This window comes from Cydia fagiglandana, chromosome Z (assembly GCF_963556715.1).
Source record: "Cydia fagiglandana chromosome Z, ilCydFagi1.1, whole genome shotgun sequence".
Lineage (NCBI taxonomy): Eukaryota > Metazoa > Arthropoda > Insecta > Lepidoptera > Tortricidae > Cydia > Cydia fagiglandana.
Genome location: NC_085959.1, coordinates 20,016,052 through 20,043,673, shown reverse-complemented (window position 1 = coordinate 20,043,673; position 27,622 = coordinate 20,016,052). Strand labels below are relative to the sequence as shown.

The 27,622-nt window shown below is 36.8% G+C and overlaps 1 protein-coding gene across 1 annotated transcript; it reads left to right on the top strand.

The window, feature by feature from the left end:
• The first annotated feature begins 1,674 nt into the window (after window positions 1-1,674).
• LOC134678941 (alpha-mannosidase 2) lies at window positions 1,675-25,842 on the top strand. Its single transcript, XM_063537696.1, has 8 exons — window positions 1,675-1,857; window positions 2,835-2,968; window positions 10,822-10,901; window positions 11,233-11,316; window positions 15,697-15,789; window positions 16,201-16,395; window positions 17,282-17,393; window positions 17,773-25,842. Exons 2-8 carry the CDS (start codon window positions 2,842-2,844, stop codon window positions 20,502-20,504), a joined length of 3,423 nt encoding a protein of 1,140 aa, XP_063393766.1. The 5' UTR covers window positions 1,675-1,857; window positions 2,835-2,841; the 3' UTR covers window positions 20,505-25,842.
• Window positions 25,843-27,622: the final 1,780 nt, after the last annotated feature.

Here is a 27,622-nt window from a genome sequence, read left to right as displayed (position 1 = left end):
GTTTATCGATATATAACATGATTAAAATCGACTTTTCACATCCCTAAAAGAGCACACATACACGTTTTTACGCACACATACACAGCCTGGATGCATCAAAAAAGGCAACACTTGATTTGAAGTTAACCTTGTCAACAGTATGGTTGTCCTTTTTTGACAAATGGCATTTTTAAAATAGCGAGGAGAGAGAAATTATACTAGTTGCTGCGCCGTCAAAGAGAACAGAGCGGCTACCGCGAAAACCGAAATTCGCAAATTGCGAGGATCTTTCTCTTTTACTACAATGAAGACGTAATAAGTGTGACATAAAAAAATACCCGCAATTTGCGAACTTCGATTTTCGCGGTTATAGCCCAGAGGGCTTACCGCGAACCACGTTCGACGTGTTGCCTCTCTATCGCACTTGTAAATTTGTCCGTAAGGTTGACAGGGAAGTAACACTTCGAACGTGGTTCGCGGTAGGCCCTCAGAAAGCGTAGGGGCCTTGGTACGGCCATAGATGGAAGGATCCTATAGACGTGAAGCCGCTCCAAGGTCGCAGTGTGGTGCGGTAGTGTGTTAGGGCTTTAAAATTGATATAGATGGTCAAGCAAATCTTGTCAGTAAAAAAAGGCGCGAAATTCAAATTTTCTATGGGATGATATCCCTTCGCGCCTACATTTTTCAAATTTGCCGCCTTTTTCTACTGACAAGATCTGCTTGACCAAGTTATAACCACAACGCTTCGAGCAACACCGGCTTCCGACACGTCGGAAGGGAGGGGCCCAAGCGATATCTCACCGTACAAATCTTTCTGCCATTTTTCGCGGGGGGAAGGTGCACACAGTCGCACTTCTCACACACTTATATATACAAAATCCAATCAGAGGCCCTACCGCGAACCACGTTCGACGTGTTGCCTCTCTATGGCACTTGTAAATTCATACGTAAGTGTGACAGGGAGGCAACACGTCAAACGTGGTTCGCGGTAGGCCCCCTGTAATGACGACACAAATACATAGAAAATGACACACGTCAAAGACAAATCTTGCAAACCTCGTTCTCTTTTTGTGTACGGACGAGTGACTAGCGTCACAACACGCACACTAACACATTTTCGTTGAAGTATGTCATTGTCTCATTGTATTCTGAGAGATGAGAAGTCGGATTTGTCGCTCGACCGATCCGCAATTTGTACTGAGCGAGCAAAATCGATAAATCCAACAAATACTTGAGACTAAAATATAATAATTGTATTTAAATGTAATTTAACGTATGATATGTAAAAAAAAAATTACATGTGGAATGTAACAGTTTCTTTTTGTAAATTTGATGTCCCCGACCTCTTTTTATAGCAAAAAACCGACCAAACAGGCATTTTTGTGCAGCAGTGTTCACGCGCGCGTCTGGACTCGGTCTAGTGAAAAATCCAAGTGCAACTAGTTTTATTACCCGCGGTAGATTATATTGACGCGCTAATCTTGTACCTCGGCAGAGGGGAAATAGTACGAATGCCGCCTCCCTTCCGTGTTGCTCGAAGCCACAACGCGTCAATTCTCAATTCTTGTATTTTTTAGGGCTGGTAACATAATTACAAAAGCGTTTTCAGATATTGCTGTTCCTTTCACACTCAAATCACACAATACAATCCAATCAGTAGTCACTTAAGACAGTTAAGACACTAGTCAGGTAGTCAGTAGGAAAACTAGGTAACGAACGCAACAGAGTTGCGGTAAAAAATATTTATTCTGCAACATTATTAGAAGTACGGATTCAATTAGTTACCATCGGTGATGTTTTATTAAAAGAAGTGAAGAATTTTACAATGTAATTAACGTCTATGTTTTGCTACATAGGACCAACAGGATTTATTTCTTGGTACGTATTTATTTTTCTATTCATTTGTTTCTGTGTATTAAACATTAACTTATTGCTACTGGCTAGCAGGTAAACAATCTTTATTCGATACGTTTGGATGTAGAAGGACAATTATTATTATATTTGAGTAATTTAAATCATTATTTTATTAATGCTTTAATACAATATAAGTTATTTTTCACCATACCAACCATAATTATATAGTCTAATATGACTTGTTTTACCTGCCAAATATTTCCATACCAAATCCTCTATTTAATTATTGGTGCTGAAATGCATGAATAGCCATCTGAAAAAGTTAAGTATTTCAAGCTTTATTGAGCTTACTCACGGGCTAGATTTATAGGGTAGATTTATGTAAAATTGTCCCATAATATTTGTTCACGGATATGGTTAAAAATAAAAATAACATAACATTATTCCAGTACTTACAGGACTTACTTTGAATGTTGGTGCTCTCAACTCTCCATGGTGTAAGAAGGTCAATATGGGAAAGACTGACATATAACATTTATTGCTGAGAAGACCGTCATAGGGCTAGAACTCTCGTATTTGTATATATTCGTCGCTCAGACACAGAAGGGACTTCACTCTACACAGGACAGGGAGGAGGAGGAGCTTCACTCCTGCTTTACCGACCTTGTGTAAGTGGAGAATGTGTAAAACACAAGAGTTAAAAGCAACAAAACTAATGGACAGTCCTCTCCACGTTGACTATATTGTTAAACCATGGAGAGTTGAGGGGTTCTTAACTTGGCAGTAACTTGAATCGAAAAGTAATTTAAGTATCTTCATATGTACACTATTACAGAATTGTAAATGTGTCATACTTAGATCTGCCTGCATTGACGGTATTATGCCCATGTTGTATACAATATGTACAAAACCACGTTTCAAACAGATGTCTGATTTAGGAGGTTTAGTGGGAATAGAAGAATGTTAGTAGGCACTGTAAGATAATGTTGTTTTGTTGGCAGTTGAAGTATGAGGGTCCGAGTGCCCCGCTGCCGCCTGTTCTCCAGTAGAGTCCTGGCTGTCCTACTCCTAGCGGCGGCCCTAGGAGCCTACTGCTACTACCACAGTGCATCTCCCAATACTTACCGAAAACCAGGTAAGTCTAGTTATAAATAGGTCCTGTAATGGTACTACAAATTTATAGCAGGTGACTAGAAATACCTATATAATATTTTCAAGGTGAGTATTTTCCCAGTAATATTACTACTCTGAAATTTAGAGAAAGATAATAAATCGAAAAACTACTCCTACAGTACATATGGTCCTGTTTTCCCGCACTAGTGCATAAAATAGCACTTTTCGTGCTTATGTCAAAAGTTTAAAGGGCCATAATTATGTACTGTAAAACGTTGTACGATACTCGCGCGAATAGGTAATTCGCAACTCGTGTCGATTTAAAACACTCCCTTCGGTCGTGTTTTAATTTATCCCCACTCGTTTCGAATTTCCTCTTTTCCGCACTTGTATCGTAAATAACTATTTTGTGTTATATTAAACACAAAAAAGTAGTAATCAAATGTAAACTGTTGTGAGACAGACTAATATTGAATAATTTTACGGTTTAGACTCGCTTGTTTAAATCGCCGATTTAGTATGCGAAATGATGTTAACCGCAGACTTAGTAAGTAATGTGAAATAAGAGCAATGTTTAATATTAAGAAAGTGCGTTTTAGTTGACTTCGCCGGGAAAATAATTCAAATTCGGACATGCAGGCTATACAGTGTGTGTCTGACCATGGGGCTTTAAATCCAGGGCTCGATTCTACTCACTAAACTGAGCTACTTTTATTATGGCACCAACCCCGAAATCCCGAATTTTTTTTTACTTTTTCATACATTTTGGCTTCTATAGAAAAGCCAAAAATGTTTCTCCGTATTTAGGGTTGGTCCCATAGTAAAAGGAGCTCAGTTTAGCGAGTAAAATAAAGCCCTGGATTTAAAGCCCCAAGGTCAGACACACCATGTATTTATTATATTTGGTCTATGTTACTTTTCAAATCTTTAATTTTAAAAGTATTATAAATAAATATTGGGGACATCTTTACACAGATCAACCTAGCCCCAAACTAAGCAAAGCTTGTACTATGGGTACTAGGCGACGATATACATACTTATATAGATAAATACATACTTATATACATAGAAAACACCCATGACTCAGGAACAAATATACCTAAGTGTTCATCACACAAATAAATGCCCTTACTGGGATTCGAACCCAGGACCAACGGCTTCGCAGGCAGGGTCACTACCCACTAGCCTCCTAAGGCCCAGCCATACAAATGAAAATTGCAAAATTTTCCTCAGAAATTTGACCCTACAATGCAGGAAGTCGAGTTCATTTTGCGTTGTTCAAAAACTGGACGAAACAAAGCGAAAGCAACTCTGTTCCAATCGAATATGATTAAAATTCCATTGAACTGAATAAGTACTATAGGTAGGACCTTGGGCCTTAGGAGGCTAGGCCAGACCGGGCGTCATATTAAAACTAGCCAAGACCAATTATGAACATTGATTAAGTCCATCCCAAGTGAACTAGAACTTTGCACCCATAAAGAACTCTATTCTTTTGCCGGCGAAGTTAACAACGACGCATACGTATTCTTATAATTGAACTTGGCTCTCATTTCATATTTATTTTTTGATGGGATATCATACTTATTATTACTATTTGTACAAAAATTATTAGTACCTATTCATTATACATAGCTGATATCGAAACTAAAATTATTTTTTACTACAAATTCGATAGGCGCTTATACTGTTTTTGAATAATATTACAAATCGTAAAAAAACACCTTAATCTTAGGTTCGAAACCACACAATTGCCCAACTGGATGCCAAATTTCAACTTGCTAGTAGGTCAGTCAGTGAGAAAAATCCCGATTATTAATAACTGGTTGAGCTATATTCGTGAAATTTCTGGTTCTAGTTAGTCCACAAGCCTTAAGGGTCTTATTAAATGAGCCAAATTTTATATTTATGGTTAATAGATTTTGACTAAGTATTTTGAGTTAAGTAATCAAAAGTGGTTCCAATTGTTCGTGTAATAGGTAGGAGTCTTCACGCCAGTTCTCTTCTTTTGAACTTTGCTTGACACGCTGCCGCGTTTCTAAAAATGCCCATCCACAATGAGCACCTTTTCCAGTAAGGAAAGGTCATAGTATGGTCACGGTGAAAGAACTTCATAAATACCCTTATACCTGTAATAGCCGAATAGACGCAATTGTCCCATGGGGACACTTCCCGACTTACCATGTATTTGTATTGACTCATGCTAACGTAGATTCTATATTATTCTCAAGCTCAGTTTGTACAACGAACCTGTTCAATATTTTGAAACGTACTACGGTATGTACATAGTTAGTAACTGTCACGATGCCGATGATGATGATAGGGTTTAAAATTGCTTATCGTAGATAACTGACGTACGTTCTACGAAGTATAGGCATTACCGCAACCAGGAAATATCAATCGAGTCGCTACCGACGGCATTCATTTAACTCACCCGCGAGCTCAGCCGAGCACTGCGCCCGCCGACTTTAAGTATCTGTCTCATTCGAGCATCACTTTCCTATCGATTTCACTTTATACGAGATTTTATCATTTGTAATCTTTGTTAGCTTGCTTGAACAAGTTCCCGATATCCAAACGGGCTGAAACTTAGCATACCTACCTATGTTACCTCAGTGACTATACAATGTGTAGGTACCGAAAGTAGTTAGGAACTTACCACTTACCGAAAGTGGTTGTACGCAATCGCATTGATTATGAGCTCGTTAACATCGCCGTTTTGATAAGTATGTAGATGAGAATGTAAAAAAAGCATGCAACCTTTTGAAATCTTGAAGTCGGTTAAAAAGTAGGTACTAACTGGAGTCAGGGATGCATACCGGCCTTCACAATTTTTGCTAGGCCATAAAATCGAATAACTAAGCACTTATGTACCTCACAGATTAAACATAATTGGCAATCAACCAAACTTTATAGCTATTATTCAACGCTAACTTAATTGACTGCAAAACACCGACAGCCTTATGTTTAGGTTCTATAGCCTTATGTTTAAGTTGGTCTAAATGGGGCTTAAGTCGCGACGCTACTCCCTCTGAGGTATACCTTACGGCTGAATATTGCATTGGGTTAATAAACAGGATTACAAAAAAAATCCTCGTGATTCTTGTCAATAATACTTAATAATACGGAGCGACCATATTGTCATTGTCCACACTGATGTAAAACAATTCGTAAAACTTAATTCAAAGACAAAAGGTCCACGAGTAAGCAGTTAAGAGCTTTACTGCTAGTAAGCCAGCTGGTATTGACCATGACCAGTGTTTGACCCAGGACCCGTGATAGGGTGCATGTCCATTTACAAGTAATTGACGTTTGTACTATGTTATCGATATCGGCTTGGCTTGTTTACGAGTATAATCAGTACAACCCTTTATAAAAAAAGAAATACCCTGATGCCCATTGCCCATCAGCCTACTCAAAATATTAAAAGATAAATTATTCAGGCATTGCCGTGTATAACAAGTGTATGATTACCATACCAATTTTGTATTGCTGGTAGAGTTATACATTCATTTAATGCAAAGGTAGGTACTTATAAGTTACATATACGTACCTAAACTAACTGTTAAAAGAAAATCTGCATTTAAAGCGGAGAAGTTTACGAGAGACATCCGGAACTTTGTTTCCCGGATCAATGAATTTCATAAATGTCTTAGAAAACGAAATCCATGATGAAATTTTACGAAATACTTTCACGAAAATGTCTATCTATTTCTATGATATTTCCGATTATTAGCTGTTCTGCCAATGGGGGCAGAGACGAATCCAACAAACCCAAAAATCATTTCGCCCGCAACCTCGTAGAATTATTATTATTTAGTTTAAATTCCCATTTACAAGCCATCATGAGATTGAATTTCCAAATGTTTATACTATTAACCTAACCTAAATCATTTATTAGGGCTCCGTACCCAAAGGGTGAAAACGGGACTCTATTACTAAAGACTACACTGCCCGTCTGTCTGTCTGTCACCAGGATGTATTTCATAAACCGTGGTAGCTAGACTGTTGAAATATTCACAAATTTTGTATGTATTTGTGTTGCCGCTATAACAACAAATACTAAAAAGTATAGAACCCTCGGTGGGCGAGTCCGACTCGCAATTGTCCAGTTTTTGTTTTGAAGAACATACATAGGTATATACACGACAGTTTTAGGTGTATATAGTGTTTTGTAGTAGTAGTGTGAGTAATTATACAAGTACCTGTTTGTAACAAAGAACGTACTTATTAGAACAGGGAAAACTGACACAATGGCGACAGTTTTTCTTCTTGCAATTGTCTCCGATTACAAGACATAAAATATCGCAACCCGCAGCATTATACCACAGGTATTAACACAACTTGCGAATACTTAAACATATCGCAACGATGGCCATCAAAATTTACTTATGTCAAACATCATGTTTTTGTAAATATGTTAAGTAAGGTCAGTTAGGCTAATTCCGTCCACTATAGTCCGTTTTTTTTTAGCATTAGAAAGAACTTTGAAGAAGTTCTCTTGTGGTTCTAAATCTGGCACTTTTAGCGGTAACAATTTGAAGTAAATTATATGTATTGACCATGCTACATTAGATAATTCAATAATTATTAACATTTGTCATGCCTGATAAAAACTGCACGCTTCCTTCTGCGGAGTTCTTTCTAATGCTAAAAAAAACGAACTATAGCGTCTTTCTCGAACAACAAACAAAATTGATAATAAATATCATCTACAAAGCAGTAGATGCTATTTTAGTTTCAGCAATCAAAAGCAAATTGTTTTTTGCCTACGATTGAAAATTAAAGAAATATACGCTCGTGGACGGAATAGCCCTATGACGGAATTAGCCATATTGACCCTACCTATATTCTATGCTTATTTTCTTACTTCCGAATAGAAGACTAAGTAGGATAACTTTGCCGTAGAACTCATGTTTGAATAGTTATGTTACAGAGACTATATTTTTTTCTCCAGTTTGCTGGTTAGCACAGTTGTTGATTGTAGATTTGTAGAAGAGGCGTTAGGTATATGTATGGAAAACCTTACATACTATTTAACTATTCATACCTAGGTTAGTGATAATCTTTTCAAAATAGCAATAGTGGTAATTCGATAAGTCTTGCGCCAAACATTATATCTTCTACCAAAGATATACATATATAATTTTTTTTGATAGTTGTAGGTATACATTTTCATTTTGAATTTTAATCGTGTGTCGATAGATGGCAGTAAATTTACTATGACTACAAAATTTCCTATAACAGGATCCCTCTATACTATCTATTCTTTTTGCTTCTACTAAAGGTGCCTGGAGACTAGAGACGAGCAACACAGGCCTAGAGAAATTATTGAATTAAGGTTAAGGCAATTAGCAAGATCACAATGCAGCGGCTTGTCACGAATGGCAGCGCGCGCTTGTGCAGCTTAGATACAAGCAACACCAAGTACCTGACCTACTTACCTGATCTCTGTGTCTGTTACTAAACTCCTTAACCACTCACATGCTTGATATTTTTCAGTGACCTCTATTATTACGAGTATAATAAAATAAGGGTGACAGCTGGTAGCTACAGTTACCAAAAGCATGTGAGTGGTTATAAAGCTAATCTCTGAAACTGTTTTACTATGGTACAATATCAAATCAAATATTACATATAACATCTGGGGGACCGAGCTTTGCTCGGAAAATATGTATATAAAAACTCAAAAATGTGCGTTTACCCAAAGATAAGACCTAAATCGATTTGTTACCCCCGAAAACCCCTATATAGCAAATTTAATCGAAATCGTTAGAGCCGTTTCCGAGATCCCTGAAATATATATGAACAAGAATTGCTCGTTTAAAGGTACATATTAGATATAAGTATGTTCATGTTACAAAGTTGTGTCTCTCAACAGAGAGAAAACTTGAAACGGATGTTTCCTAGAATAATGTGCATCACGCAATATGATGGCACGCGAAATTAACAAGTGTGATGCGCCATCATCGGAACGCAAAAGATTTATGCGATAAATCCTTTGACATGTGCAAGTCCCTACCTACCTACCTAAGCAAAGCACGTGGATAACTCCACTTTTCGAAACTAGAATCCTTGAATGAAAAATACATAAAAAAGTGACATAAGCACCTACATACTTAGTTTTTCAGTTAGGTGTAGCTTAAGTACTTAGGTTAACTGCTACCTTATTTATATAGTAATCATTGAAAATTTCTATCATTCTAAGTTTACATTTTTTGTTATTATTAGTTACGTTACTGAAATACATTGTATATTAGTAGTTTAGTACCTACCTATTTCTGGCGTAGGTACTATTTAGATGGCGAGTCTTACGCGCGAGCTAACTACCTCGCTACGCTACCTAGACCTAGTTGCACATTGAGAAATAAGAAACCACGAACCCCACACTTTTTACATGCGTTCTACATTACGATCATGTCATGTCATTTAACTGTATCACTATTTTATTGTAGGTACATATACATATACATATATTCTTTGTGTCATTTGTCACTCTATATAATTATTAGCTAGTTATGACTCTGACTGAGCTCTAAAGAACTCACATCTAAAACGCAGATAATTAATTATTTATTATTTAAATATCACAACAAACGTCTGCACTTATTGGCTCATTCGTAATTGCTAACGAAACCAGTATCATATAGGTGTTTCCAGGCTTCATCAGGGTTTTGTGTGCTTCGTTTAAGTTTTATATGTCGTTAACTGTTTAGCCCTATAGGTACCTCATTACTGTGAGCATTTTGCTCAATATATAACGTCCTTCATCATTCTACTGACTCCGTTGCGTTCGTGGCTATAATAATTTCTTTGCGTCTATTTTTACTTCTATCTATCTGATACCTTTAAAAGCCTTTAAACGAGCAAGAGCAAGAGATTCTTGTTTATGTATATACAGTGAAACCTGGATAAGTGGGATCTCAAGGGACGAGCAAATTTGTCTCACTTAAAGAGGTTTTCCACTTACCCAGGCTCCCAGTTAGCCAGGTACAAATCAATTTTTGTCTCATTTACAGAGGGTTCCATTAATAGAGGTGAGAATAGAGTATATTTCAGTTATAGAGGTGGTTAATAAGGTATTTAGTAATTATCTTTAAAAATAAATAAGGTAAAATAATCCTTGTCCCTAAATATTTTTTAAGTCTGTTTAAATATTTCTTTGAATTTATTTTGAATGATTCTCCAAAGTATAAATATTTCAAAATTAAATTAAATTTGATACGGACTTCATTGCGTATTAGAAATTTAATAAATAAAAATTTATTTTTTCGTGTTACTGATCATAATTTCAGCTTTCGTTTCGATAGTTTTAACTAATTACATAAATTAACCAAATCAAACTTGAAGTTGTTTTGACATAATTAGGCAAATGCGGAATTTGTGGATAGACTAAGAGTTAATAAGAATACGGAAATTGTTCAATGAAGTCCAAGTTAGAGAGGTCATAGATAGACGTTATCTCAGATACAGAAGTCAATTCCCTATAAAATTTTAAAAAGTAATTAGGAAAATGTAATCTTATAAATATAGTCTCAGTAATAGAGGTAAAATACACTCTCTGTCTCAATTATAGAGGTAAATATGACTATAAAATTTCAACAACGAATCCCAGTTATAGAGGTTCCTTTTTTCTCAGTAACAGAGGTAATTCAGTGCTAAAGTGTCGGGACCGCACCATGAGTCCCAGCTATAGAGGTTTCTCACTTATCCAGGTCCCACTTAACCAGGTTTCACTGTATATATTTCGGGATTTGCTATTAAGGGGTTTTCGGTGTTGAAAAATCGATCTAGCTAAGGTCTTATCTCTGGGGTTATATGTTTTCCGAGCAAAGCTCCAGATATTGTATTTTATGCTAGTTCTAATTGTTACAGAAGCCCACTTTGCTGCGGAAGATATCCTCGTGAAGCTCCCGTCGCTATCTGATCATGTACCACCCATACGCTACGAAAAGGTAAATATAACATTTGCTTGAATCAAAACATTCTCATGGAAACCGTAATTTATAGTTGACCGGGACGTATTGAATCACAGGGAAAATCGGATCAGGCTAAAATTATTACCTACTTATGACAGACAGGTCACAGGCTAAGAGGAGAGACGTACTTTTAATTGGTTAACATGTAAGTATAGCTTTTACCTGTATTTAAAAAACGAACTTAAAACGTTCAAGCGTTACAAGCGTATTTCTTATCCTATACGTCAACATTTACCAATAATACGTTCACGTTCAAAATTTATATTCGAAGGTATTCTGTAAGTATGTGTTCCGTGACGTTCCACAGGAGGCATCGGAGGCATGCCCCGTCCTGCGCGACAGCGCCGCCGACATCGACACCGTGGCCGTCTACCCGTCCTTCGAATTCCAGGTATGTGCCCGCCGCCCGACGGTCTATCGAGCACTGCCATTCCTTTCTGAATACGCTTAAATGCCTCCTATTATCCGTATTACAATGGAATTGCTTAGAGAGAGGATATTTGAATTTTTTTTTCTTCGTAGTCATTCTTAACACAGGCTAGTCACTATAACGAGTCATAACGTTTTACTTTTAAGAAATTACATTATTAGTGACAGTGTAGCGATCGGAATGATGGAATGACGAATGAAAGAAAGAATGACGGAATGTAATGAAGTTAATAAAATAGTATGATATCTATGATTATAAGTAAACATCTTCATGTGAAATTATATATCGTCGCTGTGCCTACAAAAGTCGCTATGTGATTTTTGTCGATTTTTAGGTTTTAATGCCATTTTGAACCTTATTTCCATACGCATATGCTCCAAAAACAGCGTTGAGCTTATTTCACTATTTAAGGATTTAACAAATGTAGGTATGTGATGCCCATACAATGAATGCTCTTCCTATAATCGCTAACTGGAATAAATCACATAACTACATTAGCTTACTTCAACAGCAATTACAGACGTGCGCTCGCTATGTCATTCTTGACACATAGCGATATTTTCTACAAGTTTATTGAAAATTGATTAGATGCGCTTGCGCCCGATATGTAGTTCCTCGCACATAGCGATAATTTTTGTACAAGTTGGAGTCGATGCTATGTTCCCAGGCCGTGCCTGTTACGACACATGGCGGAATTTTCTTATAACAATCCAGTATCCAGTCTAGCGTATGTTATTACGTGTGTGTACAAATAATTGAGTTTTGTGAGTTTTCGTTACAAGTTGTTGGCAGTTTTAAAGGTAACAAGTGAATGAAAAATTACAAAAAAATAGAAATATGTTTTGCCTATTCTATATTTACTTATTTAAGTACTGCGGAATGGAGTATCGAGACAAACCATTCTGGTTTACCGATGCTTTTGGATCAAAAAATTATGTAATTTTGATTTATCTCTGATATTTTTTTTTTAATAAAGTTAGCGCAATGTACTTTATAACATGAACATGTAGTCCATTTATGCATTACTTAAAGAAAAAAAAAATCATGTTATTTTATAGGACATTCTTACACAGATTGACTAAGTCCAATAGTAAGCCCAAGAAGGCTTGTGTTGTGAGTACTCAGACAACGATATATATAATATATAAATATTTACATACTTAGAAAACAACCATGACCAAGCCATGACTCAGAAACAAATATTAGTGTCATCACACAAATAAATGCCCTTACTGGGATTCGAACGGGGTCCTAAGGTCTCATAGCATAGTAATTGATTGTCATAATGTAATGTTACGCATAAATCTCTTTTCGCATATTTTTTCTCCAACTGAAACAGAAAGTATTTTCGAAAATATTTTGCATTGCAAATGGTTTGTGTTATAATTTTTCAGAAATGTTAATATTTCCAGCACAATAACAATAATGCGAAATGAGTTTTATGCGTAATATTACATTAGGACAATCAATTATTATGCGACCCAATATGGACCCGATTCGAACCCAGGGCCATCGCCTTCACAGGCAGGGTCAATATCTTAAATACAAATGGTTTATTTTCAACTCAGCTAGGCAATATCGTGTCGTGTTTAATATTGTAACACAAACTTAGATAATAAATGAAAAAAAAGCAGTAAACATCAGACAAATACATTATTAATTATTCATGTCTTTTCAAAGGAAAATAATAAGTACTAGAATATATGTAAAAGAGTCGATTGAATTATTTTTTCGTATGCTGTGTTGGGAGAAAGAAGTTTAAAGAAATATTACAAGACAACAAAATTTCAATTTACAAGCCACGCAAATACCGCAGTGACCCTTGTGTTGCCTACAAACAAGGAAATATTAATGTGTAGTAATATCTAGTTATAATAAAAAAGTACGTAGACTATTCAATCATAATTAAATTTCCATTATATCGACTTAAAAGTTTTTTTTTCTGATTTATTGAACATCCCCATCATTTTATTTAAATCTACCTATGAACTGGTTAAGACACTTAGCGGTTTTTACGACTAAAACAAAAATCGCTATGTAACATATCTATAAAAAAAAATTTTTTCACACTATTGAAACTAAAATATCATTTCAGGTAATTCCGTAATATATGTTAAAGTGCAAATACTTTTATCATAAAAATTATGATTTGAATATGTTCAATAGTTATCGAAATAAACAGTTTTTTGTGTCTCCTGTAAAGTAGGTTAAAAACACATGGCGACTTTTGTAGGCACAGCGACGATATGTTATGTCTCGGGCTAGGCAGTATCGTATGATTACAAAATTGAACGAACTTGTCTGTGAGCGAAGTTCCATTTGAATAGGCCTGTTGCAAGTAACAAAGAATCATGGAACTAATGGTTTCAAAGAAACATATATGTTAATATGATTCTAAAAAATGGCCCAATCTCAGTATAAACTAAAGGATTATTAAGATATTCAATAAAATAAAAGTGCAAAATTCTCCAATCGGCCATTATTACTGAAACGCCAATCAGAAGCGTTCTAAACAGTGACGTCATCAATCCATAACATATTTCTTAGAGCAACATAGACAACCTCATTGACCGAAATCTATACGTCCTCACCAAAGAGTTCGAAAGGTGCAAAAAAAAAATATTTCGCCACTAAACATTTATTACGGCCAAAAAATATTATTACACGATATAAAGTAGATATCTATTTGTTATTATTTAAATAAAATGCTAAATAATGCGATATTTCAACAACAAACTTTTTTAATTATTTGGCTGAATGGAACTATCATTGCCATGTTGGCTGTCGTAACTAGAAAAAATGAAAAATTAAAAAGTAAACCGGCGCTCGGTGATTTTCATTCATACATGTATTAAAGTAATTAATTTTAAACTGCAACCGTGTGAGAGTTTTTGTGTAAAATGAGTTATTGTGATAAATTATTGTAATGTATTTATCATCCCTAATCGTAATATATGGTGCTGAATTAACAATATCATTCGGATTCAAGGGAAATTCGTAACTGTAAGTATGTGAACATTGTCTACCACCCTACCATCAACTAAATTATGACGTCACAAATGGCATGCGAGGCGTTTTCGCGCGAAGTTTAAACTAGCTAAAATAAAATGCAATTATCTATGTTAAATCTTATGAGTATAGCTGAAATATTGTGTTTTTCGGAACCAATACAGGTGTACCGACAATAATAAAAGGGATTTCAAAATTTGTCATCAGGCCAATTGTACGAAATGCTTAGCCTGAGACACGAGGCGCCCTCCCGCCCTGTACATTCCCAACAGTAATGTTTTCCCCTTTATTGGAAGTTGGAGTTCAAAGGCAAGGCTCAGTGATTGCAGGAGTGTTCTAAAAGTAATGAAGTTGTCAGCTGTGTCACCGTCACCGAGTTTTAATTCTTTATTTGCGGCCAACTCTGAATATCACGTGAAAAGGTGGCTTCTTACTGTATTAAACATAACTTTGTAAAACAAACCATTTTCTTTTAATTACACACATAAGGTACCTTCGCAATATTTTCTGTATCATCCAATTATCAGGTTCTTGATAAAGATTTTTTTAAATGTGTGAATGCAGTTTTTACTAACTACATATCTGTGGTTACTTACAGTAGGAGTAGGAGTAATCTACTCTGCTACACATCGCTTACACAACTTACATTAGTAGTAGATTGTTTTTAATCTAGGGATCTTATTTCTAGATTCTAAGTAGCGAGGCCTTAGATTTTCCATATGGCCTTACTATGACACATCAATCACATCATGCTTGAAAAGTGTAGCTAAGTATTTCACATAAATTTACCTATAAATAATAACTTTGAAAAACTGTACATATACGGCACAGATTATATAAAGTTCTTAAGAACAGATACGTATATCTTTTTGAAAAACCGAATACGTACATTATCTACTCGCGAGTGACATAAAACAAGTGAGTCTAAACACTCTAAACCGTAAAATTATTTAATGTTAGTATGTCTCACAATTACAACAGTTTAAATTCGATTATCTACTTACCAGTTTATATACCTACGCAATAATGCAATAGAGCGACCTTCATCGCACAGGCGAAGTACGCAGGTTGGGTTGACTACGCTTAGAAATTTATTTTACAAATAAGTAAGAGTAAAGTAAATAACAATTAAAATATTATATAGTTTTCAATTAGTAAGTATTAAATAGTTTTGACAGCATGACACTTTGCGCGGGATAAGTACGATCCTGCTTGTTCTAATTAATAGTAGGTATACTTAGAAAGAGAAGGGTAGACCGTCCGGTTTTGCAGTAGTGTTACACCTGCCACTGTAAGCGTGGCACTGCTGGATACTTGATGGTTTTGTTGCAGCCGAGCTGGATGCGCACGAAAGAGTTCTGGGATAGAAAATTTGAAGAACGCTACGACAGGATACGGAATGATAGTCGCCGGCCAAAGCTAAAGGTACTATAGTAATCTTTGTTAACATTTATATTTAAATTATGTTCATCAGGAGAATTACTAGACCTTATAAAACAAAATGCCCCGCCGCGTCTGTCTGTGTGTGTATGTTTGTTCGCGATAAACTCAAAAACTACTAAACGATGATAATTTGTGTGTACAGGAGATGACATTAATTGCAGGAGTATTCCCGTAATATACATTGGCTTTTGGTAATATACCCGAATAAGGAAATGCTGCGTGAATAAAGAATAAGACAAAGTTATAAGTTTTTTTTTCAAGTCCAAAATCTCTCTTGGGTCAAAAAATTGCCAAATCGTATGACGTGGTGATTAATAGTCCCCTAAGGGCCGCCGATGGCCACATACGATTATTGCTGTTAATAATTAAGTAGGTTTTTTTTTCATATTCTAGGTTATTGTGGTCCCACATTCGCACAATGATCCCGGGTGGCTTAAAACCTTCGAACAGTACTTCGAGTGGAAGACCAAGAATATCATTAACAACATCATCAAGAAACTGAACCAGTACTCTAACATGACTTTCGTGTGGTCTGAGATTACATTTCTGAACGCCTGGTGGGAGAGATCGCATCCTGTTAAACAAAAAGTAAGGCATTATTAGTTTATCACCTATTTTTATTATTTAGTATAAGTAGTAGGTAGTTTTGTAAACAATTTATTAATGATTGCTCATTTGGATCACAGCGACGAGGTAACTATTAGAAACGGTCAATTAGTAATAGGTACGTCAAGTCTTCCACACGTCTCTTTTTAGGGTTCTGTACAAAACAGGTACAAAAGGAACCCTTATGGCGTGACTCTGTCCGTCTGCCCGCCCGTCTGTCACATCGCTAAATGTCTCGAGAACTACTTAAGCTACCGATTTGAAATTTGGAATAGTCAGGAACAACGCTAATCCAAAATTTCGACTTCAAGCCGTAATATGTAATAAGCAATTTATTCAGGGCCTATATTAGGTACTCTTATATCCGCAACGCAGGCCTCGCCAGGTGAACACAAACTTATAATCAGCTTCGTCATAAACTTCAACTTCTAGATATTAGGTCAACTGGGATATTATTCGGAAGACCTTTTTTCATAGCGAAAATGCTTATGCTTAGTATACTTCCGGTTGCTTCTGGTCAAGTCCTTTCTGTTTATAGTCACATGAGATAATTTAAAGCTTGCACGGAACCCTCGGCACGCGAGTTAAAAGAACTCGCACTTGACGAGTTATTTTAAGTTGGACGTCAATGGTGGTTAGGACTATAGCGGCAATAAGAGGGCGTGGTTTCGCACAACTGGACATTTTCTCTCATAACCCAAACAATTTAGTCTAAATCGAGATACATTTTAATTCACTCAACAGCGATTCATTTTATTTTAAATATTCGGCCACACAATTTACCTAAAGTCAGTCACAACAAGTACATATTTTAGATCTGTTTGAAGCAAACTAGTAGTTTCTAATAGTGTTATTGTTATGTTGGCAGGCTCTGAAGAAGCTGATAAGAGAGGGTCGCCTGGAGATAACCACCGGGGGCTGGGTGATGCCCGACGAAGCCTGTACACATCTGTACGCACTGGTTGACCAGCTCATCGAAGGTATTATTGATAAAAAATGCCTCTTACGAGTACAACCATATTTTTTCTCTATCAAGTTTTATTCTAGAACTTTGTCGCAGCCATAGTTCGTTTTTTTTAGCATTAGAAAGAACTCCACAGAAGCAAGCGTGCAGTTTTTATCAGGCTCTTTAATTGTTAATAATTTGTGAATTATCTGATGTAGCATGGTCAATACATATAATTTACTTCAAATTACCGCTATAAGTGTCGGATTTGGAACCACAAGCTTACTTTAGCGAAGTTCTTTCTAATGCTAAAAAAAACAAACTGTAGTATTAAGACTTGTCAGATAAGTAGGTACATTTTATAAATAAAGTGAAGCGTGTGCATTTATGGCAATAATAATAAAATATTTCAGGACATCAGTGGGTGAAGAACAATCTGGGCGTAGTTCCTAAAACCGGGTGGTCGATCGATCCTTTCGGGCACGGCCCCACCATGCCCTACCTGCTGGACCAGAGCGGGCTCGAGGGCGCCGTCATCCAGCGGATCCATTACGCCTGGAAGCAATGGCTGGCGGAGAGGCAAATAGAGGAGTTCTACTGGATGTCAGGATGGTCCGGTAAAAAACCGTCTCTCGTAGTTCATAACCAACCCTTCGACATTTATTCTATCAAAAGTACTTGTGGGCCTCATCCGTCCGTTTGTCTGAGCTTTGACTTCAGGAAGATACCCGGGGAATACTCGGAATATACCGCGAAACAGGAGGAAATCACGGACGTAAATCTTCACAGCAAGTCGAAGACCCTATTCGAGGAATACGAGCGGATCGGGTCGCTGACGCCGCACAACGTGGTGCTCGTGCCGCTCGGCGACGACTTCCGCTACGAGTACGCCGTGGAGTTCGATGCGCAGTACACCAACTACATGAAGATGTTCAACTACATCAATAGCCGCAAAGACATGTTCAATGGTGATGTGCAATTTGGGACACCCTTAGACTATTTCAGAGCGGTAAAGAAACGACACAAGGCTATACCGACGTTAAAAGGTGATTTCTTTGTCTACTCGGATATATTTAGCGAGGGCAAACCCGCCTACTGGTCCGGTTATTACACCACGAGGCCGTACCTGAAGATCCTCGACAGGCAATTGGAACATCAACTGAGATCCTCAGAAATCCTTTTTACTCTCGTCTCCAACTACATCAAGCAATCCAAAAATACGAAATTAGTTTCATCTGAGAAGAGATTAGAAAAATCTTACGAACAACTGATAAATGCGAGAAGAAACTTAGGACTTTTCCAGCACCACGACGCAATAACGGGAACTTCTAAAGCTAACGTTATGTACAACTACGGTACGAAGTTGTTTACAAGTTTGTATCACTGTATACGCCTGCAGGAAGCGGCCTTGACGGCCATTATGATCCCTGATGAGAACTTGCACTCCCAGAGCGTGCTTCAAAGCGAAATTGAATGGGAGACGTACGGAAAACCTCTGAAAAAACTTGAGGTTTCACTTTTCGATAAAAAGAAAATAATTCTGTTTAATCCACTCGCGGAAGCGAGAACCGAGATTGTAACTATCAGATCGAATACGACAAATATTAGAGTGTATGATACACGGCAAAACGTGTATGTTCTTTACCAGATCTCACCAAATATAGAAGTCGGCGCTGACGGCCGCCGCTCCATCAGTGAAACTAGTTTCGACGTTCTGTTCGTGGCCACGCTGCCCGCGCTCACCGCTGTCACATACAATTTGGAAGAGCACACCAACAGATCCCATCATTGTACCGTTTTTTGCAATAATTGCGATACCAACCAAAAGGCAGATTCGGATAGAATGGACAATTTTGTAACAAAACGAATGATGCAAGGTGATATACAATTGGAAAACGGTGTTATGAAACTGCTGGTTGCCAGGAATACGGGATTCTTGCGACAAATTTACAGAAAGGATTTGAACAGAAAAAACGTGGTAGAAATCCAATTCGGCGCTTATCACAGCGCACAGAGACATTCCGGGGCTTACCTGTTCATGCCGGATAATGACAACCCAGAAAAGGATGTTCTAGGGCAGTACTCCAAAGGGAACAGCGAGCAGGACGATAACATCTTTATCGTGTCGGGCCCAGTGTCCACTGAAATAACTACCATGTACTTGCCGTTCCTAGTCCACACCCTCAGGATTTACAACGTGGACGATCCTGCGCTCTCGCATGGGCTGTATGTGGAAAACGTGGTCGACTTCGAGAACCCTCCGAAAAACAGAGAAACCGAATTTTTTATGAGAATTCAAACTAACATACAAAATGGAGACCCACAAGAGTTTTACACGGATCAAAATGGATTCCAGTATCAGAAACGTGTTAAAGTTGATAAGCTGGGAATCGAAGCTCACTACTATCCGATAACTACGATGGCGTGGTTGCAGGACGACGAGACCAGGCTGACGCTGGTGACGAACCACGCCCAGGGCGTGTCGGCCTTCGAGCCTGGCCGCCTGGAGGTCATGCTCGACAAGAGAACACTGTACGACGACTACCGAGGACTGGGTGAAGGAGTCGTGGATAATAAAGTTACGCTGTTCCAGAATTGGCTGCTACTTGAACCGATGCCTGGGTTGCAGAGGACAGTAAGAGAAGCCGGAGGGCAAGATTTCCGCCATTCCAATGAGCGTTATTTCAGCCCGAACCAAAAACCTTATACCAAAGAATCTACATATCAGTTGCCGTCACAAACGGCCGAATATTTAAGTAGGACGCTTAATTATCCAGTGAATACATTCCTGCTGGACACAAGTGAAGTGGGAGAGGTAGAAGTAAAGTCTCATCAGACATTCGTGGAGAACTTCCCGCCCGGGGTGCACCTGGTCACCCTCAGAACCATCACGGACGACATTTTGGACCAGTTCCCGAGTTCTTCCTGCTTTATGGTATTGCAGAGGCCCGGATATAGTTGCTCTGTAGGTTCGCAACAAGACAAATCCACCAAATTCACATCTAAAACTTCATTTACGGGCTTGCGTATAGAAAATATTACTTCGGTAAGTTTAACTGGCTTAAAAACTTACAAATTCTTGGCTGGAATGAAAGATGTTAAGATAGATCCTATGGAAGTATTAACTTACAAGATCCGGTTTTGAAGACTGTTAGGTAAATTAAAAAGTAATATTATTATTAGAAAATATTGACGTGACGTGAGATAGCTTTAACAAACAAGGTTACCTTAGCGTATCCTTGTTTCAAGTGTAGGAGAATTTTGACTGGTTAAACCTTTTTTCGAAATTTCGAGTAAACGGTACCTTCCTTTAAAAAAATGTAGTCAAAAATAATACTCTGATAAAAGAAACACAAAACTATTATTGACCAGAGTCTTCATGATTGCGACTGCTTCGTGTAAACCTACCTACGTCCTTGTAGGTATCGGGCTTTACCTATATTAGGCAACCCCGACATTATCGTATTTCGGTATAAACCACCGCTAAATTATTTTCAGTTACCATACAGAAATAAAATAATGTCTTTATTGTATTTTCAGTATAAGCCACAGTTAATCGATGAATATAGCGCCATTTTTTCGTGAACGATCATTAGAACACAGTCATTTAAAGCAAAGTAAAATTATTTTGTGGCCCAATTTTGAGGGAGTGCTATGGTTAGTTGGTTACAGTACATATTTAGCTTTTTAGTTATACTTAAACATTTGAAACAACATAACAAGTATTTTTTTGCAATATTATGAAGTACATTATATAAAATTGTGAATGGTTAAGTAGGTGTATAGTTAAAATTTGATCACGATCTCTAATACTCGTACATTCCGTTTATTTAGTAAAATTAGAAAAGTTGTAAAAAGTGCGACTAAGTAGTTGGTATACTATACACATTGTTAATCGTGATTAGAGAAGAATATTGAAGAACGCCTAAATATGTTCTACGTCTTGAGACATCTTATGAAATGGAATGATAATTTCAGGACCAAATAAACTTCGTCTTTAAAGTTTTGTATCGAATTGCTTCGGTTCGAATGTATTAGTTGCAAAATTTTATTTACTGCCGCAAGAAACTCCAATGCAGTGCAGTATTGTCTCGCTAATTCTCGTTAATTAAAGGAAGGTAATACTATAGTACTCGTATTTAATGTTCGAGATGAGCAAGTATGAGATTGTATAGTCAATCGTAAATCCTTAAATCGGAGGCGCCATAAAAAAGGCGTACTGAGCATCATTGTTACACTTGGGACAACTGTAAATTTTATTTCCAGTAGTTACCACAAAAATTGTGTTAGACTTCAATATTGATAAAAACAGTGTAAATAGAGTGCTCCTCAACTATTTTAGTTTTTCACTTGTACAGGTCAAATTGTTTACCTGACCAATGATATACTAAATGATAAAAGGTAATATTTAAGTGTAGGAAGGAGGAGTATGCGAGGAAGATGATGATTTTGAACTGTTCATATTTGTCGAAAGCTGGATTTTGGGCTAACAAGCTCATTGTATCCCTACCCTACAATGAGCTTTTTAATCAGAACTTAATAAATTCTTATTTTAGCCATTTCAGTATGAGGTGTCCAGTTATTGGAAGATGGCCAGTAATAGACGATTTACCCTAATATATTTGAGTAATCCAAAGTTTAGAGAAGTAACGAATGCTTAGTAAATTCTACATTATCTTTCCATTATTCCAAAGAGTCTCTATTTGGCAATATTTTTACGAATCTACTCCGTATAGCAGTAGAACAAGTCATAGGGGGTAATATCAGTACAAGCACACCCCAGTAATTAAAGTTTGCTAAAATACCAAATTATAAATTAGTTTAATGTGCAATAAAAATTATGATTTGTAGGTTAGGTTAGTTAATTCAAAATATAATTATTAATTAGGCATATCAAATTACATGGAATTTAACCTAGCATGTATTTTAGAAACTTTCTTAGGGTAATGAGTATAGAATTTTCGTTTTATTGTATAATAATTGCTGTGATAGCGCTCATAATAATTGTAACTAGTAAATAAGCTTTGTTCGTGAATGTGCCTATGTATATCGTTACATCTGAAGGCTTAAAGTGACATTCCATTTCCAACTGCAGCTGCAATACTGTTCATTTTCTATGGAAATTGACAATGACAGCGACGCGTTTCCATAGTAAAATGAACAGTATTGCAGCTGCAGTTGGAAATGGAATGTCACTCTTAAGCCAAGCGCGCACCACGATTTTTTGTCGCGCGATAATTTAGTCGCAGAAATGTAACGTATGGGTTTATATGGCGGTGCGCGCATATGCGACAAAAAAATCGCAGCGATTTTAAAATTGTGATTTGTTACATTTTTCCGCGACAGCGCGCGACGCGATTGTCGCAAAGTGAATTGCAGCATACGAAGCTGTATGGCCCCGCGCGCACTGCTATAATAAAATCGCAGCCGGGACCTCAGTCGGCATTTCGCTCTCCAAGCGTCAACATATCGGAACCTGCTTCTCCAATGGAGTTACAAGATGAGACGCTAGATGTTGACCGTTTAATTATAGAAATAGAAGGAGATCACCTTTGTGGTATAAATACTCAGTCATACAGCGATTGCATATTGTTTCACGACAAGCGACTGGTACGACATCCATGTCGAGAATGAACAAATCGTCGACTTTTTCATCGCAGTGCGCGCACTGAATTTTCTGCGATAAATTACAGCGCCATTCTAAAATCGTGTCGCAAAAATTAAAATCGTGGTGCGCGCTTGGCGTTATTCGACTCTAAAAAGCAACAGATAGTGGCGAGATCCTTGAGGCAAGTAGTGATGTCCAATACGAAATGATTTATGGTCTGTTGTTTTTCTCATACTGATAGTTCAGTTGTGAATTTCGATATTTCTGAAACTCTCGCGAGTGAAACAGGATCACAGAGCGACAAAACAGCGACGCCACGATAACGGCCACTATTCGGCCTGACCCTCGACACTTGACTGTTTCTGGACACATGTTAGAGGTCCCATTGCAATTGCACCACTTAAAAAAATCTTAAACCGTCTAATTGGGGCTTGGCTTTTTTTAAATTTAGAACCTTGTTTCATTTAATTAAGGTTCAAATTCGCCTTTTTATTTGTCCCCTGTAAAAGCCTCTGTGTAAAAGTTTATCTTTCGTACATGTCATTCATAATATATCATTATTCATTAAATACCACTGTTCGTAAAATTATTGATATTTTATATATTATTTATTACAGAATGTTATTATTAATTATTATGATTTTTTCCTATACACGTTGTTATCAATTTATCATTACGTAGTACGTACCTAATTAAGACAAATCTTCCGCCTATGTTTGGATTTAGGTTTAAGTATAGATTTAATTTAATTAATTTGATGTGGTGGTTTTAATATACCTACAAATGTACCTAATATACAAATTTTCGGGCGAGATCAAACTTCTGTTTTTAATAATTGTCAGAATTTTAATAGGTAATACTGTCTATATCGGCTCTATCAAGTGAATTCATTCGAAACTATCTATTAACTTCTAGTCATAATTTTTTTCAACCAATTACTATGATGCAGTGTGTTGAAGTTTTTTTTCATTAGTTACGAACGCCCGAGAATTGTAAAGTGATTTTATATTTAAACATTACATTATACATTTACTGGACATTACATTATACATTTACTAGCATTTTCGTAGCAACGAGTTTGACATTTAGGTGCTATCAAACCAAAGCGGATATCGTCGATTAATAATCTGCTCTTAGAAGTAAAGTTACAGAAACATAATTTGCAAAGTCATTAATTACAATCATTACAGATTGTCCGTTACTTCTTGAAGTATAGTAATGTCGCTGAGGACACGGCTTTGCGTGCGTGTGTTAATATCTTGCGGTCATGGTAACTAATTTTATTTATCATGTAACTGAATCTTGTATTATTGATTCCTGTAATACAATCGCTACCACACTACGAAAATGCTATAAAATGTATGTTATGTAAGACGTCTAAATATCAAAATGTATATCACTTTGGTTCATTATCATTAAGTAGTTTATGATTATAATTATTTAAGTGTAGGTATATGTGTAGTTTAACCTCTAAATTTTTAGACTCTCATTTTACTGACATTCCATGGCCAAAACGAATATCTTGTTTTTGATGTATTACTTATTTATTATAAAGACTTATACGAAAACGCCCAGGAAAAGACCAACGAGGCATGTTGAATAATACAAGTGTACGACAGTCTACGATACAAGTAGATTGGTTATAAAATTAGTAGCAATTTTATTACATCTTATTTCCAGTGCTCATGTGGGACGACAGATAGTAAGGTAAACGTACTAGTGCTTGACATGCTAATGCCCAATCGATGACACCTTGCTGTCACCTCTATCGACAATGACTTAAGTTTCAAGATGTCAGTCATGTAAATATTGGGACCGCGTCGAGCACCAGTAGGTACGTTTACCTTATAATAGAACTGGTGGGAATAGTTTTTTTCGATGTTGGGTACCAAATGTAAAACGAAACTCGTATTTTATTTAGCTTTACGGACGTTCGTCCTACATCGTTGGTTGCGTATCACAACCGAAGACTATAAAGATGGTTGTTTTTTTTTCTAAATATTGCAATTGTTAGCTATCTGAGTGAATTGCATAAAAAAAATTACATAGTGAAGGACCTATAATTAGTCAAAAGTTGTTTGATTCCTTTGTGTTACGCCACTTACGACATTTATTTTAAGCTATTTCTATTTAAGTTATACGCATGAAACCGTGTAAGCGTACGCTGTATGCTATAAAACTACGTGTGTGAATTAAATACAATAAAAGGAGGGTGGGAAAATTTGCCTATTTGACCAATAAGGACAAGCAATATGTCACTGGTAGCTTATTCTAAGATCTTACTATGGCAGATAGTCCCAAATCTGTGTGTGAATAAAGTTAGCAAAAAGTAGTGTGAGTTTAAACGTAGTTGTATAGATTTTTTCGATACTAAGTTCCTGTGTCGCAGATCATTTAGGTTTTGTTATTGTGGATGATTTGGTGTCACGATTGTTTAGTTATTTATTCGTTTTCTTATGTTTTATTTTGTGTCATAATTTTATTTAACAGAGATTTGACAAGTCTCGCCATACAAAAAAACCTTTCCAATGGCATGTCGCTTATTCTTATTGGTTCATAGGCCAGTGTCCATACAAATCTGTCCATCCTCCTTTACATGGTTACTTTTCGTAACACAAATGAATCAATTAACTTAAGTATAATCACTGGTTCTTAATTACAGTTAATTACTCGTATGTATACTTTTTTTGCAATTCACTCATCTACCTATAAATATGAAAATAAATTTGATCTGCAAAATTTTGATCTCTGTGGTAACGTCAAGACGGGTTGCCATTTTATCTTATGGATGTAAGTTCTATTAAGACTGAATGTACCAAACTGTTTGAATATGCATGCCAAAGTATTAAATATAAATATATATGTATATAAAGAACTGTGTGCGGTGTTTTATTCTCGACTTCCTTTTTGTTTTGGATCATTGAACTCATTGAGGCATGGGAAGGGAAAAAAGACGCTATTGGCATTTTCTGTGACTTAACAAAAGCGTTCGACTGTGTGAATTATGAGACGCTGCCAGGCGTGGCTCACTCTGCGATTTCGTCGCTTTGCTACAGGTACTTTGCTTTGCGTGGCGCTGTCGCCACCTAGCGGCCATATCTGTGCTGATCGTGACAGACGCGTTTTGTTAGAGAGTGAGTCTTCTGTACCTAATAGTACTATTATTTATTCTGTGACGCTGCTATCAAAATTAAATTATTATGGTGTTAAAGGACAGGCTCAGTACTTATAAAAGTCGTACCTGGTAGGTAAATAGTAGTCATAAAGTAACCGTAAATGGATTTATGTCTGGGGTCTCAGGCACAGATTATATAATAGTTCTTACGAACAGATACTTTTCTCTCAAACAAAACGCAAATACCTACCGTTTTGATACCTACACAAAAATACAATGGAGTGACCTTCAACGCGCCGCTCCCCGCACCGCGCGCACCGGCACAACGCTAGGGTTGCTGACGCTTAGAAATGGTAAATTAATACCTACTTAAACAGCGGAGTGAAATAAAAGGAAAGCTAAATCTTAAATTATACCTAATATTCCGATTATGCGTGTTTGCGAAATAGTCATTTTAAAAGGTCATATGTCCCTGCAGTAACCGCAGTGTTTACGCCGTTTTATAAACCGCGCAATAATCCCAGCAAGAATTATTTTAAAACTTCGTGTAATTTAAAACCAGATAGAGATTACACAATAAAGAAAAATAATATAAACCCCATGAATACAGGTAATTAATTATAAGTTAACCAGAGCAAAAATGAGTAGGCACTTTCCGGTGTAAAGTTAACTTACTGTCGTTAAACTTAACATTTACCAAAATTAATTAAAAAATGCTACCTATTTCAAATAGATAGATATCTAAAACTATACATTTGTCATACATAATAAACATTACATGTTTAATTAAAGAAATTCAATAGTAGGTAGGTACCTACTACGTAGCTTGTACTCGTAACTATCGTAAAAAATGTCAGTGCGGCGCGCGGTGACGTGCGTACGTGAGCGCGTGTGGCAACCAACTGGCTTGCTTTTCTACCGTGAACGGGAGCGGATTCGTAGGTATTAGACCGAGCTCGCGCGGAGAGTTCCATAGGCCTGTCTCAGGTTAAGATCGGTGTCCCTCAAGGATCGATGTTGGAATATCAGGCAGAATTGGCATTATCAGACCTAATGTAAATAGTTTCGGTGAATATTAGGTACCTATTATTTGAGGTATATTGAACGGTATCGTATCTGGAGAAGCCCAAACATGGTATATGCTTTGAAAATTAGTTTTATCCAATTTTAAAATTTAAATTATAACAATTCTTTTACCTTAATTATTGCGTAACTAACTATACTCTGTCAAGACATTTCCGACAATAGAATCTTTTTTACTGGCAAATTTAAAAAATGTAGGCGAAGGGTTGTAGTCCCATAGAAAAATTAGGTTTCGAGCCTTTTTTAGGGTTCCGTACCCAAAGGGTAAAACGGGACCCTATTACTAAGACTTCGCTGTCCGTCCGTCCGTCCGTCTGTCACCAGGCTGTATCTCACGAACCGTGATAGCTAGACAGTTGAAATTTTCACAGATGATGTATTTCTGTTGCCGCTATAACAACAAATACTAAAAACAGAATAAAATAAAGATTTAAATGGGGCTCCCATACAACTAACG